We start from the raw sequence: 18,989 nt of genomic DNA on the forward strand, positions 1-18,989 counted from the left end.
GGGGATAAAATGCATTTTGGACACTTTGCCCACAGAGGTGCATCGTTGCCTTTGTGGGGAGGAGCTTCATGGAGCTTCTCCATAGTTGTGAAGAATTGTGAAGAAGTTTTAATGTGAAGGGTGGCTCCTCCAAGCGCGTGCAGTAATCGCTGCTGTGGCTGTGGCTGCAAAGCAGATGTATGCAAGCCTACAATCATTTGTAAATATTTGATGGGCAAAAAATCTCCCAGATCTGTTTGTCACTTGAAGCTGTGTTGTGTTTATACAAAAAATGTGCTTGAACGAAGCTTAAGACATGCTATCTTGTGCAAGAGTGGAGAACAGATTTCACTGCATATTTTCTCCTGAATGACTAAAAGGACATTCAGAATCTCAGAAGCCATTCCAAGCTTTGGCTTTATGTATCTTTATTTTTTTTCATTTCCTTTATTACCTTAACTATCCCTGTCCAACTTCATTCATGATCTCAGCCCATTGGCTGCAGTTGCCTAAAGGTGAGGACGGACTTGGAGCCTGTGAGCCCAACAGAGGAAGCTCTAGCGCAGTAAATTGTAGCACCAGAGGCTGATACACGATGTGAGTCAGTTTCAAACTCAAGCTAAAAGTAGCAGATCCAAATTAAAGTCTCTCAGGCCAGATTCTCAGGCTCAAACCCTTTAATTTTAAGAGCTGGGACCACTCATAGAGGCACTGAGGGGACATTAAACGCAGCCGAAGCTCCTGAGAGGTGAAGGAGCTCTGAGACCGATGGCACTGGGCCCTTCAACAAGCTGAACTCCTGGAGGCTGGGAAGCAGAATGGCAGCACTGCCCAGGCCTCTGGGGGCTCAGGATGATACCTGCAGTGATTACAGCGAATGGCAATCAGAATTTACCCAGCAATTTTCAGATCAAGCTCTCAGAGCAGGAAATCACGGTGTGTCTGTGCCAGCAGAGGGGACAGGATGTGTCAGCCACTGCTCTGCACGCAGAAGGCAGACGAGTCCCCACGTCCTTCTGTTACAAGCTGCTCCTTCTTTGACAATCCACAAACTTTTAAGGGGAACAAACTGCTTTTCAATATTCTCCTTACAGTGTTTTTGCTCTGTCACAAGGATATAGGACAGAATATAACATTCTTACCTTCTCCGAGCCCAACACAAGCGTATGACCCTGGCTTCCTCTTGCATTTTTATTGCTCAATATCCATCTCCACGGATTATCCCAGGACAGTAAAAAAGACAGCAAGTTCTCTATTACTCAGCTGGAAGGAAAAAACGGAAAGGAGTTATTAAAGATACTGGACTCACTTCAGCAAGTGACAAAGAACAAACGATTCACTTTGAGTAGCTGCGAGTTAAGGACAGAATGAGCAACAGCTTCTTGAGTTCAGTGAAGCAGAGCAGTGCATGAAATGCCATGCTGGAAAAACAACCACCCTGAAAGGCAGCCTCAGCAGGGACTCCAAAGAGGATGAGTACCTAAGAGGTCAGGTTGCCAGTGACACGTAGGCACAAAAAGAGCCACTTGACAACTTCATCCTTAACAGTTTAACAGTGCTGGGTCTTGCTGTCTGTCTTGATTTTATGCCATATTTTGCAACATTGTAGGAAAGAGTTTGGAAACGTGACCTGAGGATGCCCAAGGGGAGCAAAAAATCAGACAACAAATGTAGCTGTAAGCATGTTTTTAATCTCACAACTCTTACACGCTCCTAATTTCTGATGAGGCAATATTCTGGACTACTCAATACTGGCCATACTGCAGAATGGGGGCAGAAATGCAGTCTGTACCCAGTATGAAGATCAAGGATTTCCCCAGCGCCCTGCAAAAACGCAGTGATAGTCAACGTTCATCTGCAGGGAAAAACAGCGTGATTAACATTTCTTTCCATTCCTGCTCGGTTTCACACGTTATTCTAGCATGGCGATGCTCCAGGGCAAGGTTTAAGTGAACGTTCACACGTTGCTTCACGAGGAGTTCAGAGGACGAGCTCTCCTGTCCTGCGCTGCTCACAGCAGGCTTAAGGATGCCCAGTTGCAAGAACACAAAAGCTCCAGCCAACAACCCGCAGCCTTCTGCTGCCCTCTGACGGGCTGCAAGCGGCAGAGCAACATCTGCCGAGACGCAGAAGCCACAAATGCAAGAGCACCGAGGGCTGGGGTTGTCCCTGTCATCATCTGCTCGATTTATGGCATGCTGCAGTGACTGCAGAACCAGCTTTAGCAGCTGTGCCCCGTGTTTCCATCAGGGGGGACAGGGCTCACAGAAAGGCCCTGCAAACAGAACTGCTGTGTTTGGCGGCACTGAAATGCTGAGCAGATGGCAGCACGGCGTCCTCCAGGTGCATTTCTGTGCTCCGCTGTAACAAGGGGCCCTGTTTGCTCCAAGAACTGCCGTCCTTGACATTGAAGACCCCACGGAACAAACTGGAGAAGAGGGAAGGTTACGTTACACCCGAACCCGCGAGTCAGAACCCAAAGGCAGCACAGTGGAAGCAATGTTACCTCTTCACTACTCCAAATTATGAGACACTCAGAGTTTCCATATTTCTGCACCGCAAGGTCCAGTGCGCTGTCATATGAAGTAATTCTTTGCTTCCTTTAAAAGCCACACAATTTTTAAGGCAATCCCATGTCGTGGGATCAGATGCCTCAAACTTTCCCCCGGAGCTCCAAAATCGCCCTCATGGAGTCCTAAACCTTCCTCACAGCCCCAGAAACACCTCCTGGAGACCCAAACCCTCCTCACAGAGCCCCAACACCTCCTCTCGCTCCCGCTGGAGCCCCAAACCCTCATCCCAAAGCTCCCCACCTCCCCCCGCAGCCGCAACCCCCCCCCCCCCCCCCCAACAGCCCCCACCCCCCCCCCCGCGCCCCGCTCCCCCCCCATCCCTCAGCCCGCCCTCGCTCCTCCTGCCGGCAGGGGGCGCTGTCTCCGCCCCGTGCTCCCGTGGCGGCGGGGGCGCCGCTCTCTCCGCCCGACGGGCGCCGCGGAGGAGGCGGCGGGGGCAGCGGGGCGGTGGGAGCGGGCCGCGCGCCCGGCGTCAGTCGGCTCCGAGCCGAGCCGGGAGGCGAAACCGCGGCCCCGCTGAATCCTCCTCGGTTCTGCGAAAGCAGTATGGCCGCCAGCCTATGGATGGGGGACGTGAGTGTCCGGCCGGGACCCGCGCGGGGTGTTGTGCGACGGACAGCGGGGCGGTGTGGGCTGAGGGCACCGGCGGGGCTGAGGGAGCTGCTGGGGGATCCGGCGCCGGGAGGCTGAGGGCGCTGCGGGGTGACTGGCGGCTCCGAACAGCCGAGAGACGCTCGTGCTGTGAGTGACACCGACACGCGCTGACACGCGCGCTGGTCCGCCGGCGCTCACGCTCTCACACTGACCGTCACGTGAGCATTTGCACGCGCGCACTGTCACGTGACTCTTGCACGCTCGCACCGTTGCACGCTGACTGCCACACTCGCAGCTGAGCGCTTCCCCGCGGGCTGTCACACTCACAGACCCGTACGGCTGTGCTCGCAGCCCCACCTGTGCCGTTTACACCCCTGCCGCCTGCGTTCGCTGCTCACGCTTCCACTCCCAGGCGCTCCTGGGCTCTCACACGCTCGCAAGCTGTGTGCTCACACCGGTCTCGCACTGAGGCGCTCGGGCTGGCACTCACGATGCCCCCACACTCAGCCACACGGAGGGTTAAATGCAGCCTCTCCACTGCGAGGACTTTACTTCTTTTGTCCCAGCAGCCGTCGCCTGTTGCTGTTATGAATCCGTCTCTCATGGGCGCACATACCACAGGATCGCCCTGTGCAGGGCTGCCTCCTGCTGCTTGGCACTCCTCTGCCTCCTTTTGCACACAAGTGCAGTGTGTGTGATTGCCTGTTGTCAGACACACTCACACACAAGCCTGCATGCTCTGCCACACACACAAGTGGAGGAGACACCTGGTTCCCGATGACAACACTGTAGGGTGATGACTACAAGCTTTAAGAGGGACTGCAGGGCTGTCTGTCTCACCACCTTCACCACGTATTCAGGCCCAGTTGTGGCACCGTTTCATTCTTTTCAGCCACTACACCACGCTGACACCCACTCTGCAGAGCCTTCATGCACACAGCACTCCACGTGCACCCCAACATTCACAGTGCTGTTTCTCACACGCACACTGCAGCACAGTCAGCACGCCTTGCTGCAGGATGGGGCTGGAGGTCTCCCCTTCCAGTGCTGCCCCGTGTAACTCCATGGTTATATGAGGCAGTCACGGCTCTGCAGCCCCCTACCCCAGCTTGATGGAGGCTGATGCACAACATCCATCCATCCACCTGAGGCTGTGCTGCACCCACGTGCTGTTACTGCTGGCCCGATCTCTGTTTGCTTACAGAGAAGCAGCTTACCATCACCTTCCCCCCTGCTCCTGCATAGCGAGTGCTCAGTTTGTTGCTGTATGTCTCTGAGTGGCTTTTGTCCTTCTGTGGAAGCTCTCCGTTCTCTGAAATTCATGCTGTCTCTTGGGTTCCACTTTGCAGACTGTTGAGCCTGGTTCATGCATGCCTGCTGATTTTGAGTGGCATCGACCCTCTTAAATGAACCTTCTTTTTGAAGCGCAAGGGTAAAATACTTCTCAATAATGTTTTAACTGCTTAGGGGGACATTGACACAAATATGCTCCTTTTTGTGGATGCTCTGATCTAACTGATGCTTTTGCTTTTGTAGCTGGAGCCGTACATGGATGAAAACTTTGTTTCAAGAGCCTTTGCCACCATGGGAGAGCTTGTACTGAGTGTAAAAATCATTCGAAACAGGTTGACAGGGTAACTGTTCATACTTGTTCTCCATTAATTCTACTGCTGCATCGCTGTGCTTCGGGGGGTTGAACTGTGTGCAGTTTACCTGGCATCACGGTGGGGCTGTCCATATTAGAGCGATTTTCCCTTTCAGCTTTTCACCACTGCTGCCAACAGTACAGGCGCATTGATGGCAGCAGTGGAGAGGACAGTTGCTGACTCTCTGACCTTGCTCTCAGTGAACCATCCTGCAGTGCTGCAGCACTCCTTCAGAGCAGCACGCACGTGGCATGGGGATACAGATTCAGGGCAGGGGGCTTCAGTGACAAATCTGTTAATTGTTGGAACAGCACAGCTACGTGATGCTAGCAGAGGTGGGAGGCCTCACTTAGAAAGGACCCTAAGAGGACCTTTGGAGTGCATTTGCAATCAGTGACTGTAAACAAGATGAAGTGTTTTTGTGTTCTGAAGTATTCTTGTGTTCTTTTGTTGTCATTTCATTTTTTCAGTCTCTCAAACTTGGGTGGGAATATTTATGGGCAGTGAAAGTGGAATAATTGTGAACAAAAGTATTTTCTGTGTTCTTATGTTGACGTGACTTATTGGTAAGTAGGAGCTATCAGTGAAGATCCAGCATTACTGTACCAGGGTCTGTTTGGTAGCTGACATGTATACTTGGACAAAGAGATCCTCCATGTGTTGCTACTGGAGCAAATTTTCTACCAGTTATCTGAAAATATAATATTTCTTCCTCCAACGTTTTCAGTCTGAAATCTTTTTTCTCTCCTGTCCTCTGTCTGTGTTCAGAATTCCTGCAGGCTATTGCTTTGTAGAATTTGCAGATCTGGCTACTGCAGAGAAGTGTTTACATAAAATCAATGGAAAACCTCTTCCTGGTGCTGCACCGGTGAGTAAATCACATCAGTCAGTGGAAAAGCAAAGCTGTGAGAGAGAAGTTGAGAAGAATTTGTGTTTTGAGTAATGATGACAAAGAAATTAAGTAGCAAACTGGGGGGTTTCTTTAGATTTCATGACCATAATGCTGGTAAGAAAAGCATTGGAAAATGTTCATTTTTATGTGAGGGTCTGGGTGATGCCCAGGTATAGAAGTGCTGTGGTGTGGCTTTCTACTGCTGAGCTTTTCTGCTGTGAGCAAAATTGGAGCAATGAGAAAACAGAGAAGAGCAAAGAAAAAATAGGTTGAATATACATACCACAGTCCTTCTGTCTCTCTGCATTTACAGTTCCATGTACATCTGTTACAATTTGTACGTTGTGATGTATACACAGGGTGAGCTTTCAAGTTTAAGCTTAATTTTCAGTAACTTTGATTTGCAAAAGTGCCCCTTAAACACTGCCTGGTTCTTAGCCCCTAGCAAACAAGAGTTACTCAGACCCATTTACAGTGGGGAAAGAACTGGTCCACTGTATAACTGCAACACACAGCAGGTACCCCAAAGCTGGGTGGATGGGAAGAAGAGGAAGAATAGCCACAGCAGCTAATTTTAGGGTGTTGACTTGAATGTGAGGTATGTGAAAGTGGGATGGCTGACAGCTGCTCCTGGTATCCGCAGAGTTCGGCTGCAGGAGCGAGGATGGCAGGTTCACAAAGAAACTCTGAGATCACCTCTGTTACAGTGTGATACATGAAGGTGCATTGATGCCTGTTTCAGTGCTGGTAGTCCCCTGGGTTGGTCAGCTTTCCTAACAGGATGAAGTTCCCCATTGAAAGGGATAGATAAGATGTTTGGAGGTCTTCTGTCCCGTTTAACACGCTCCTGTTCTGCAAATAAGAGGCCGTAACTAAGAGAAGCCAATCTTCCTAGGTGCCTTCTGTAGTCACTGAGAAAGAGAGCAGCTTCTGCAAGAAGGTAATAGTTGAAGTTTGCTTTGGGGAGTACTGGCCTTTAGTTTAATTCAAAATAGGATGTCGTTCAGGGGGACAACTTATGTAACACATGGAGAGAATACGGGTGTCAGACAGAGACCCAGCGTGGGCAGCCCAACTCAGTGCACTCAGCAGGCAGTGGTTCAGCTCCTCTCTTGCATTTATGTAGTTTCTGCTTTGCAGAAAACAGAATGTGGCTCACTCCTGTGTTTGTTTTTACATGGTGAATCAAAGGACTGTCAGAGAGCCCTGGTGTTCTTGTTGTGCCTCTTTGACAGTTAGTGTCCCCAGCTCCTGTATGTGTGCAGGTACTCTCAGTTTTCTCAGTGACTTTAAGCCCAAAGTATTGCAGTGAAGATCTAGATCCAACAAAAAGATGAAAGTGCTTCAAAGTGAGATCTCAGTTTTGTGTTAGAACACTTGAGCTTGTAAATGGTCCACGGAAACAGCTGAGTACCACTGTACACCATGGACACAGGCATGCAAGGAGCAGGATTATAGCCTGGAGTTAAGTCTTTGCTCTATTTCCCTTTAATTATTTATGCTGTTTTTGAGGGAGGAAGATACATCATACAAGGCCTGGGAACACACCAGGCTCTCCTCTGTGTGAAACAAATGTTCTGGTCTCTAGGTGTTGGACTAACTGTAGGCTTGTGTTCTTTGTCCAAATGGAATTCTTTGATGCTATGCCACTGCATAGTGCAGAGAGATGTGTGCTTTGGAAGTCTGCTGCGAGACAGAAGGATTGGTTTGAAGCCATTTGTGTCTTCGTACTAGCAAGGGAATCCAGCTTAGTTCTTCCACTGTCTGGGTGAGTTCTGAAACCAGTGTTCTGTTCAAGGAGTGCAGCCCCTTGCTTCTTCCTCTGTCAGACTTGTTTTGGAAGGAACTGTTCTGTAAGGAATTAGCAGTCAGTGCTGCGCTGGGCAGTGAGCTGTGGGTCGTTGTGTGCTGAGCATCAGGTGAGGGTCCTGAGGGGTTGAGACCCACGGGATTTTGAGGCTCCTTGGGTCCTGGACACAAGGCTGAACTCCGGTAGGATATGGTGAGGTGTTCCAGTGGCACAAATGTGAGTTCCTGGGAAACTTGTGTAAAAAAGAGAGGGGGCATCTTTCAGCAAAAGCTCCTCCCCACCCAAATAAATGAGAGCTTCACGCAGAGCAAAGTTTTCAGTCATACGTCCAGAATCAGGGATTGGTTCCATTTCTCAGCGTGGCAGGTTTTGCTTTGTCAGTATCCTGGTAAATGACAAACATCAAGCACCCAGCTGTGTGTGCTGTCATTTCACTGTAAGACCTTGACATGAGAAGTCATGTAATACTTGCTGTTAGGACCTCAGTGTTCCTGTCTTCCATTAAGACGTACAGTTTTGGTGCTGGGTGAGGTTAGCCCATCTTTCAGTGCCTTTGTGGAGTGTTGAAATAAAGCAGAGCAAACCCCCTGGTGCAGCTCCTTTTCGTTATTCATTATTGTAGCTGTACTGGAGTGAAATAAAAATGTTGTCCTGGATACCTGAACTGAATGGCCTGACAGCTCTGAACGTCTGCCAGTATTAAAAATAACAGATATCTAAAGTAAGCTTATTGCATTTTTCCTAATTGTATGGATTTACATGGGAGCATTTGAATGTACGGATTCATTTTTGCCTTTTTTCAGGCAAAGAGATTTAAATTGAATTATGCAACGTATGGAAAACAGCCCGATAACAGGTAAACACCCCACATTCAAATATTAGTTCTGCCTGTTTAATGTCTCTTTATCAATTGCCTTGCAAAGAGTATTCAAAATACGTAAACCCACAAGTTCATTATTGCTGGACAAGATGTACAGCTAGCAAATTGGACAGGAGAGAATTCATGAGGTGCATACAACTCAGCCTTGTGCCATTTTGCTTGGCAGAGCCAGGCTGCTGAATCCCACAATGAGAAACATGGATTGCATTAAACTGTCTGGGAGCACACTGTAAACATTCGGTACGCTGCAGCATGTTAGGACTTTGAGGATGCATCCCATCATAACACTGCTGTATGCCATGGCTGTGTTTGGCACCTGAAGGTGCGGGCAGTGGTTTCACAGCACCTGGCTTAACTGGCTGTGGTACCACAGCAGTCAGCAAAGGGAGGGAGCAAGGCTGTGAGTTGCCTTCAGGAGGAGCCCATCCCTGTGCATGGGCAGCAAAAGGCCCAGGAGGAGGCACAGCAGCTGTGTGGAGTTTCTGGAGCCGGGCCGTTCAGCAGCTGCCAGAACGCCTGCCCAGAAATGCTTTGCACAGGTGGAGAAACAACAGCACGGTGTGGTCAGGTAGGTGTGAACCACAGTCCTGCAATTTGGGAGGGTTGTGTTACTCATATCTCAGCAATTGTATTGTTAGTTTGGGTAATTATTAATATTAAAAAATAAAAAGAAGAAGAAAAACAACTTCAGATTAGAATCAAGGCATGAGAAATGGGGCCAAGAATGAGATTTACGTCTTGTATCATGCTTGCAGTTCTGTTTGCTCTGGAAATAGTCACAGACTGCAGATGGGTAACACAGCCTTGCTGACTCCAGCAGCTTGCCTAGCAGAGGGAGGATAACTTAGACCAGCTGTCAGTCTCATGCTTTACCTTCTGTGTGGCACAGCAGGTTGGTCAGGAGCGTCTTCTTAAATACTTGAACTTTTTAGCATCAAAGCATCTAATTCATGTATTGTAACTTAAGATGAGTATTCAGGAAATAGCAAACCTACAGATGAGACAGCGATGCTTTCTTGAGACATTAGAAATTCATGTACAGTGCCCAGTTCAGCATGTCTGAGAACTAAGAACTGAACTCATCTTTCAATACAGAGCAGAATAACGTAGACTCATTGTGCTGCTTAACTAATTGAAAGAAGCATGGCTGATAAAAATGGTCCTTTAATGTCAGTTTTCTCTGAGGTCAAATTTTGGGCTCGTCACACGTTTTGTGGGCATGTGTGTATTTGTGCCTAAGAAGTTTTCTTTTGATTTCTTTAGTCCAGAATATTCACTTTTTGTGGGAGACCTGACTGCTGACGTGGATGATGGCATGTTGTATGAGTTTTTTGTTAAAGTTTATCCATCATGTAGAGGTGGAAAAGTTGTTTTGGACCAGGCAGGAGTATCCAAGTAAGTCATCTTTTATTCATTCTTTTCTTTAACTTCACATTGTAGCATAGGAAATGTGCAACAGGGGAAGAAGAATAGTTTAGATGTTAGTAGAACACCTGGTAGGATTGTAACATTCCTGGATGTGTGCAGTGCTGGGGTCAATGTTGTGCTCTGTGTGTTGGCAGTGCAGTGTTGCACTTCTGAAAAAGCTGAAAAATGACCTGGAAAAACTGGAGTTTCAGACAGAACTGTGCTTTTGCAGTTGGCTGTTGAATATATATTCCTGGGCTATTGAATATATATTCCTGTGGAAGCTTTGCAGGTTTTTGTTTCAAATAGGGTAGGGCAAACAAAGCTGTGATTCATGAGCAAGGAGTTAGGAGCCACCTTGTTCATCTTTACTGGAAATGTCTCATCAAAAACAGATGTCAAAAATGTTCTTAATGTTAATAAAACATTTTCTAAATTGGAGAACATGAATTCTTTTTTATTTTCTTAGGAGAGAGACCAGTTGGCTAGCATCCTTGTTTTCAGGACAGAACATGGCTTCAATGAAACACAATATTCTGACACAATAGCTATGAGAATGTGGTGACAAGACGTAGAATGTGGCTGTAGATCTCCCTCTTTCTCACGTAAGGGTTTCTCAACTCTAAGATCTGTTGGTTTGAAGGAATATCTGCAGGTTTCGTGTCCAACTTCCTGCTCTGAGCAGAGCTGCTGCCAACATGAGCTCAGGTCAGCGATGAATTGTGTAGCCTGGAAAATCTCCCAGGCTGAGATGATGTAACTTGTCTGGGCAGCCTGTCCCAGTGCTGCATGGCTCTCTATGGAGAGGTTATGCTGCTTAACTCACAGAGTTTTCATTCCAAGTCTTCCTTATCTCAGACCTGAACCTCTTGCAGTGCTGCTCAGTCACTCAGGCTGTTGAGTGTGCTGCTGCTGCCACCTCTCCTGAGACCAGCTGTGCCTTGGGGCCTCCCCCAGTTCCTGTTCTGCTCTGCAGTGTAGGTGATGGGTGATGTTCATTGGCCACCAAGTGGGCTTTGGGCACAGCTCCTCAGTGCAGACCTCAGGGCAAGGTGCCCTGCGTTCCCTTGGGATGTGGGGAAGGGGCAGTGAGTGCTGGGTGCTGGGAGAGCACAGCAGCCTCACCCAGCACTGCTGGGGTGTTGCTTCCAGCTTCTTTATGACCTGGGCACTTACTCAAAGCTGAGGCAACTGCAAGTGTCAGGGTGGTACGAGAATGGATGCTGGTGTTTGTGGAGGTGCCTGGTGAAGCTCTGAGCCTGCAAGGCTTTTCGCAGCACCTGCTGTCCAAGCAAGAGAAGAGTTTGGAGCCTGGTGCTGTCGGGCTGTGCCTGCTTCCTTGCTTTCTGCCATGGGTGCAGGCTGGGAGTCTTCTTTTAAGTTTTGGGACAGGGCCGAATGTCTGCCAGGCAGATTCTGACTTCAACAAAATGTTTTTGGGGAGGATTTCTTGTGTGCTTGGGTGGGTTTTTTTTGTTTGTTTGTTTGTTTGCCTTTGGGTTTTTTGTTGCTTTTGTTCTGTTTGGAGGTGGTTTTTTGCTGTTTTGTTGTGGATGTGGTTCTTTCTTTTTTTCTTTTGCCGGTATTAAAATTGGGTTTAGCCACTTATACGAAAAAACTGAGCATCTGGAAATGTTGGAAGAATCACCTCTGCCTTGCTGCAGCCAGCTGTTATCCCCACACCTCCATCTACTTTGTCCACCACTCATTCAGAGCTGGCAGCATTCCTGCTTTCACTTCTGTTCCCACCTGAAGGCTGCTGCAGCCTCTGTAGCTGCTTAGAAACTTGCACACTGTTGTGAGAACAACCATAGCTGACTCAGGTGTTGATTTACACTGGTTTGATTTGCCACTGTGCTTTCACAGAGGGTGAGTTGAATTAAGGTCACCGATTTGAAACAGAACCTGTACCCATGTAGAGTTTTGCTTCATTATCCAGTTTGTATGTTGACAAGCTTGAGCTTTGACTTGGGCTTCTTTATTGGGGAGCATACATATGTGCATGCACAGATGTACACGTAAATAAATATTCAGGTTTGCATTTATAGCTTGCTGTGCAAGATACTGCATTTTATGGGACACCAACTGCTCTGTAATAACTCCCAGTGTGGATGTGGTATGAGTGCTTTGTGATGACACTTTCAAAACTATTGTGTGTGTTACTTTGCATTTAATTGTTCCCACAGAATAGATAATAATGCTGTACGTTTACACCCTCGCTCTGGGCTTGTTCTTTTCCTGGGTAGCCAAGCACCTCCTTCAGTCACCCAGGTGGATTCCTCTTCCCCTCCCAGCCCAAGTCTTTGATCTTTGTGCTGCGTGAGGCGGCCCATCCCATGCTGGGATCCTGGCACTGCCCTCTGGGGTGCTGTTGCATCGCTTCTGACTCACTGCGGCATCCAGGCCCACGCAAAGGACTTTTGGGATCAGGGAGGGGGGAAGGGAATTCATGGTGCTGGTCTGGCTGAGGCGTGCTGTGCTGTGGTGCTGCAGTTGAGGGCTTGCTGTCTGAGTGCTGCTGATGCTCCAGCTGTGCTATCAGAGCAAGTTTTAGCAACCTGGTGTTAAGAGCTCGTTTTCATTCACTGTTGACAGTGCTGGTGGGATCGGGTGGTTGTTGGCAGTGACAGAAAGTCCAGTTGGTGTTTTGCTGCTGGAAAAAGGACGTGATTAAAAAGCACATCTCAGCTGATCCTATGGAGAAGCAGTGCTGTGCTACATGTGGGGCAGCTGTAGACACAGTGGCAACGCCTTTATCTTGTCAGTCCTGTGCTGAGTTGCATCTGTTCACATTACCTGTGTTCTCCCAGTAGAGATTTGAGGCTTGGCTGCTGTCTGTTGGTGCATTTTGACATGTCCTGTGTCAGCTCACTTTGAGTTCCCTGGGATCTGCTGGCAGAAGGCTTGGCTTACTTCTCTGCAGCCCTCACAAGTGCTGCTGAAGCTGAGATCTGAGCATTCAAGCTCTCTGCAAAGAAAGCAAAGCAACTGAAAGAGGGAATCATGTAACCTCTACTAAAAGCCCCAGTGGAAGCGTTTCACTTACTGTGCTTTGCAAAGCCAGTTTAGATTTCACCATCAATACTCCAAAAAAAGAAAGAAAAAGAAAAGCAGCGAGTCTTTATTTGCTTCTGTCTGATACAAATTCTTCCATATCTCCACAGAGGTTACGGCTTCGTGAAGTTCACCGATGAACTGGAGCAGAAAAGAGCGCTGACGGAGTGCCAGGGAGCCGTGGGGCTGGGCTCCAAACCGGTGCGCTTGAGCGTGGCGATACCGAAAGCGTGAGTATGAGAGCAGCCCCACGGCCGGGGAGGAGCAGCATGTGGGATCCCAAGGGCTGTTAGGTGTCAGGCAGAGCTCTGGGTGCACATCCTGGATGTTTCCGTCACAAAGTAGAGGAATACACACAAATCTGGTGAAGCTGACGTCTGTCCGAATGCACAGACATCAACATTTATGCTGTTAGACCAAGACGAAGCATTTTACGCTGGTTTTAATTATGTAAATGATTAAATACACAAACACACACAGTATTTAAATGTGATTATTTGAGAAGTACGTGTTCCTTTGCGTTTACGTGAAATAGCCTAAGTCTGCTTATTGACTCCTGGATAGCAAAGCTCAATGACTTTGTTCACTTATTGCAATGTAAATATAAAACTTCTGGGGCAGGGATTAACTCTTTTTTCTGTTTGTTCAGAACCTGATACAGTGAGATCCTGCTCTGACTTGGGGCTCGTAGCACTAGGGTAATACGAATAATAGTTATTGCTCCCTGTTTGAATAACATGCAGATTGTTAGCGACCTCAGAAACCTTGGGGGGGTGAGGAAGAGAAAAGGGGATGTGCTGTGGGGAGCAGACTGGTGTTTCCCTCTGCCTGCTTCTCACTGGTTGCATCTTCAGTGGAGCTTTGTGCATAATGTGTTCTCATTTTCAAGCAACATTTGTCATCTCATTTCGAATCTCAGTGGTGAGGTGGGATTCCCAGCTTGTTGGGAATGCTGTCTCTTTATGGCAATGAATGAGGATTTCAGTTAGCTCGCTGTTTAAGGTTAATTTTTAATTACCCATTGTCCTTTTTACTTAAGAACCCTTTAAAGTATTTGCATTGAAGGTCATCCAGTGAAGTGAGGATGGGGACAATCAGGTGTTGCTTAGGCTCTTCTATGGCAGCAGCAGAAGGGAGAGATTTTGGACCTTTCTTTCTGAAAGAAACCCCAGTTCTACAAGGCTCTGAGTCTTTAACTCTTAATGAGAAGCAAAACTCAGTATCTTACCTCTGGAGGCTGCAGAATACTTTGTCTCATTTATCAGAAGGAAAAAGGGACCCAAAAATATGGATCATGGTTCAGGATATTCTAAACTGAGGCTCGTAGTCCCAAACTGTTCCCTTTCCAGAGCCAGGAGGTGATCCTAAATTAGTCATGAAGAACTAAAGCAATGTTTGTAAATGAAGATGAATATGAATACAGGAAGGAGGTTTGAATATAAACCACTTATTTCTTTCTGCATACGTATGTAAATGATGAAGATGACTTCATTCAAGAGTGAATGCGTTTTAGAGGCTGAATTGTGCATGTTAGAATAAAGCCTGTTGATGTACCATACCTTAAACTGTTTCTCTTCTGCTTTTACATAACTTTCTGCATGACATGTAACCTATTCCTGCCTTCTTTTTAAGTAACCGCATGAAGCCAGCAGAGTACAGCCAGATGTACAACTACAGCTACAACCAGTATTACCAGCAGTACCACAGCTACTATGCACAGTGGGGCTACGACCAGAACACGGGCAGCTACAGCTACAGCTACCCCCAGTATGGCTACACACAGAGCACCATGCAGGTAGGGCAGCGTGGAGAACTCGCCCTGCTCTGACTGCCAGCACAGAAACGCAGGAGAGCTTCAGAGCTGTGGGGGTGCTTGATGCCAGCAAGCTCTGGTGTCTCAGCATGGCTCCTTAGTGAGGAAGCAGAACTGCTCAGCAGCACCTGGTTTGCACTCTTGTCTTTTGGGGGGGTTCTTGCTTGGACCAAGTGAGCATAACGGGGCTCTAAATACAGTTGTCATGGCAGAAGGCTTCTAGGATCCTTCTAAGCTTTGTTTCAGAGGCTGAAACGGATCAAGACAGCCACAAACTGTGCCCTTTAAAGAACTACTGCCTCTGTGTTAAGTTTAGAGTGGAACCCACACCCTGGAGCCTGCCAGGAGAGGATCAGAGGGCTTGAGTGTGAGGAACGCTGTTGTAATCACTCAGATTTAAAAGTCACTGTGTGACAGTTGTAATCAGCAGTTGATGTTTATGTTTTTCTAATATTTTTATCTGCTGTCCTAAGGGTTTCTTTGTCCTTACAGACATATGAAGAAGTTGGTGAGGATGCATTGGAAGGTATGTTTCTTGAATTCTTTATTGAAGTCATGCTTTTCCTTTGTACTGATTGGAGACAGCCTTTCTCAAGCTGGCCTTTAGAAGCAGTGTACAATACACCTTTGCCTTTGATTAAATCTGAGCCTGATAACATTTGCTCCTCACTATCACCTGGCTGCATCTTTTACACTTGCTGCTCCCAGTCTAAACCTCATCAGGGCTGTAACTAATTGACTTCACCAGCACTGAGACCGTTGGTGGTTTCGTGTCCACATATCCTTTGCTCTGAAATCACATATCTTTGTTTTCTGTACTATACAGAATTTCATCCTTTGGGTTCGTTTGGTTCTCTGGTATGCTACAAAATCAATGTAGGCATTCTGTCTTGTCTATGGAATCTTGTTGTTTTGTGGAGTCCAGCATACTTCTTGGTGCTTATCATTTGAAAAAGGAATGATATCAGAGTGTCCTGATAAAGTATTTGTTTTAGCAGGCATTGGGTGGAATGGGTCACTAAACAATATTGGGGCTATAGATAAACATAGGAGCAGCGTTCATGCAAGAGAAAATTAATTTTATACTGGTAACTCCAAATCTTTGTCTTCAGTGGATTATGCACTGTATGGTGTATTTCCTTACTGTCTTAAAAATAAGAATTTAAAGAACATGTGGTGAAAGCAGAAAGCAGCTGGGTGCTGTGCAGAACCCGGGGGTGTAGGCAGTGATGTCAAGGAGAAAGCTGTGCTGGCTTTTGAAGCATTACACAAGGGCTCTCCTTTCTTCAGCATGCAGAAAGTGGAACTCCTGTGCTATAATTAGGGTATCTCTGGGGTGTCTTTTTCTTGTTGATTAAATTTCCTGTGCACTGATACGCTGTGAGGTGGTTGTGCTGTTAGGGACCACGATTGGCACAAGTTTTGCAAACTGTTCACCATGCACTGGTAGCAGCAGAGTGGATCCCACCGGGTTGCTGTGCAGCCCCCGAATGCTTTGCAAACACTTCATCCAGCTGTCAAACAGGAGATGTACTCGTGCTTAATGCTGTCGCTGGCACTTCTTCCGTTACTAACTGTGCAATGCTTTGAGATGTTTGAGGCTCCAGCAGATGAGCTGTGGTGACTGTGGCTGCAGAAGCAGATGCTGCCATCCCCATCCAAAGCAGAGGGAGCAGAATGGAACGTGTGCCTGCGCCCCTGCGGCTCCGCCGTGCCGTGGTGCCAGCACACCTCCTCTGGCAGTTTAAGTGGCCACACGGGGCTGCGAGGTGCAGGTATGCCTTCTCTCTGTTGGCTCTGCTGTTGGGGCAATGGCACTGAAAGGAGGGTTTGTCTGCTGTTAGATTTGTCCCATTGCTGGAAGATCTGCTAGGGCTGCAGTAGTCGGGTTGTGATCGGGGAAGCGGTGGGGATGATCTGGGATGTGCTGCACATTATTGTGACGTGTCTGTGGGGTGTGGGTGCTGTTCCCGACCCATGTAACACACAGCCTGTTTGTTTGCCTTTTCTCCTTTAGATCCAGCACCTCATTTGGATGTCCATGAAGCAAATAAACAGTTTATGGAGCAGAGCGAAGAGCTCTATGACGCCTTGATGGACTGCCATTGGCAGCCTTTGGACACTGTCTCGTCAGAGATCCCAGCCATGTTATAGCCTCGTTGCTGAGGCGCTGTCTGTGTGACGAATCCGCCGGTGCTCTGTTACTCTGCAAATGGATCCTGCAGGAGTCAGGGGTGGCCCCTTTCCACTCAGGTCTGTTACTGGAAGTCCAGGAGGAGTGTGGTGTTCCCCGTGCAACGCCGGAGTGCCGCGGGAGCACCGTGATAACTTCTGTTGGTGGTGGAAGTCGGAACTGCAGCGGTTTTATTCCTTTTGTCTTGAAGTGAACTCTTAATACTACTTGTAATTTATAAACTTGCATCAGGATGGCACAGGGGAAGGACTACTCCAACGTACAATAAAGAAGTTGGTCTTTTAAGTAAAATTACCCATTGCTTTTTGGTTCGTGCCCCCTTTCTGGTTTGCTGCCCATTTAACTGTCTTTAGTCAGTTGATCCAACACTTGTCCATGTGTTGGTTTGGTTTGGTTTTTAAGAGTCACTGTCAAATACCACTAAAATGTCTCAGAAGCTTCCTAGTGACTGGGTAAAGTTGCTGTAAGTTGAGTATGGGAAGGAATCATGTGGATGAAAGCCTATGTTCTGCTGAATCTAAGCTGTGATCTTGAACTAAGCTTGGTGTTCCTAAGCGTTTTGGAGAGCAAAGGCAGGAAGGAGTGTCAGAGAACCACTACAGACTGATGCCTTCTGCTTGATGGTCTCCAGCATGTTTGGCTTGCCTCTCCATCTGTGAGGAAAGAATTCCCCACCAGCCAAGCAGTTTAAAACACTTCTACCAGCAACCTTGTTGAAATGTTACTGTATGTACGATGCCTTTTTTGTTGTTGACAGGCCTCAGTGGCCCCTTTATCATGTTAAGGTTTCACAGCGTCTTCCACTGTCAGTAAATATGGTGAAACTGAGGATCTTGCAGCAAAAACGGGTCAGAGCAATCAATGTATTGTGCAACAAATTGTTGCTGACTTGGAAAGCGGTTTTCTACTGAATGTTGTATAAGCTGGATGATGGACAAGCAATATATTTAAGCGAATATTATCTTGCTTTAGAGGTGAAAGCAAAAATGATAGCACTTATGTACGTGTTATAAGCCCTTTTCAGGCTTTTGTGCCTTAAACTCTTTGAGAAATAGGAAGAGATAAACTACCTGTAATAAATGTCTGTCCAAGAAATGGTTTGGTGACTGATTGCTCATGCACAGCAGTAAGTTGCCTCCCTCCCCATATTGATGCAGAGATTTGCCACAAAATTTAAATACTTTCATAAAGCCTACTTCTGCTACACCTTTGTTTGTTTGTGATGTGTTTGTCCGTCTGTGGTCATTTTTATCAACTGCAATGGTGGACATAACTGTGAACATGAGGAAAACGGTGACCTGCACTGCATTGAATGTATTTCTGGTGTGCTAAGAGGATTCTGCATTCTCATCAGCTGGGAACTTTTATCTCCTGCTGCGCTTTTGACAGCGCGGTGGACCGTAAACAGTGATCTGACCTTCATGTGCTCTGTATTTAAGGCAATGAATGCTCCTGGTGTGTGCTGTAGCATCTCAAGGGCAGTGCAGAGATGCAGGAGAGCTCTTTCCCTTTGGTGAAGCTGCTCAGCGGTGCTGAATGCTGAAAAGTGGCATCACTCTGCTTGAGAAGCTCCTGTTGAGTAGAGTGGCCGAAATGAGGTGACATGAAGGTTCTTATGTTCTGCTGTGACTCACGTTCTACATCAGTGTTGATGTGCTGCAAGAGTGCTGCTCTGTACAGCCTTCATTTTCTCTTTTTGGCCTGCCCTCCCTGCCCCCCAGATTTCAGCTTTTATCATGCAGCCCTCCTGGTTGAAGACAAGCTCAGTTTATCTGTGCTGCTGTTGAAAGGCTGCCCAGCAGTGCTGCCCTGTTTAACGTTCCCTAATACCCACAGCAGCTCTGTTACACACTGCTGACTGACACAGCCTGGTGCTTGCAGGAGGTGGGGAATGAAGGGAAGCCACACTGTCTGAAGGTTATTGCAGAGCAGCTCCCTTCACAAGCAGGAGCCCTTGGGCAAAATTGTTTTGCTGTCTTCTTTTAGATCTGTGGCAGAAAGAACGTTTGGAGAGATAAGTCTGATGCATCGTTATGGCATCGCCAAGCTTCTGGGATAGCTGTGTGCACACAGAAGGGGATCAGGACAATAGCAGGGCGTTGGGAGCACACATCCGTTTCTTACAGTGATGTCAAAGCTGGGAATTA

At 47.5% G+C, this 18,989-nt stretch overlaps 1 protein-coding gene across 5 annotated transcripts; it reads left to right on the forward strand.

The window, feature by feature from the left end:
* Positions 1-3,033: 3,033 nt before the first annotated feature.
* On the forward strand, positions 3,034-17,136 carry LOC122168597 (tRNA selenocysteine 1 associated protein 1). 5 transcript variants are annotated; one of them, XR_006171290.1, is made up of 11 exons: positions 3,034-3,125; positions 4,683-4,780; positions 5,561-5,660; positions 6,580-6,624; positions 8,298-8,350; positions 9,638-9,769; positions 12,946-13,065; positions 14,468-14,630; positions 15,141-15,174; positions 16,240-16,423; positions 16,666-16,755. XR_006171290.1 is itself a non-coding variant. In XM_042834074.1 (11 exons), exons 3-11 carry the CDS (start codon positions 4,695-4,697, stop codon positions 16,800-16,802), a joined length of 870 nt encoding a protein of 289 aa, XP_042690008.1. In that variant the 5' UTR covers positions 3,046-3,125; positions 4,496-4,578; positions 4,683-4,694; the 3' UTR covers positions 16,803-17,136. The 5 variants fall into 5 exon arrangements, 4 of the variants coding, with proteins under 4 accessions (XP_042690007.1, XP_042690010.1, XP_042690008.1 ...); XM_042834074.1 differs by lacking the exon at positions 16,240-16,423 and adding an exon at positions 4,496-4,578 and having other exon boundaries at positions 3,046-3,125; positions 16,666-17,136; XM_042834073.1 differs by lacking the exon at positions 16,240-16,423 and having other exon boundaries at positions 16,666-17,136.
* Positions 17,137-18,989: the final 1,853 nt, after the last annotated feature.

Source organism: Centrocercus urophasianus, unplaced genomic scaffold (genome assembly GCF_019232065.1).
Source record: "Centrocercus urophasianus isolate 14NV4802_14NV808 unplaced genomic scaffold, USGS_Curo_1.0 seq_43, whole genome shotgun sequence".
NCBI classification, from domain to species: domain Eukaryota; kingdom Metazoa; phylum Chordata; class Aves; order Galliformes; family Phasianidae; genus Centrocercus; species Centrocercus urophasianus.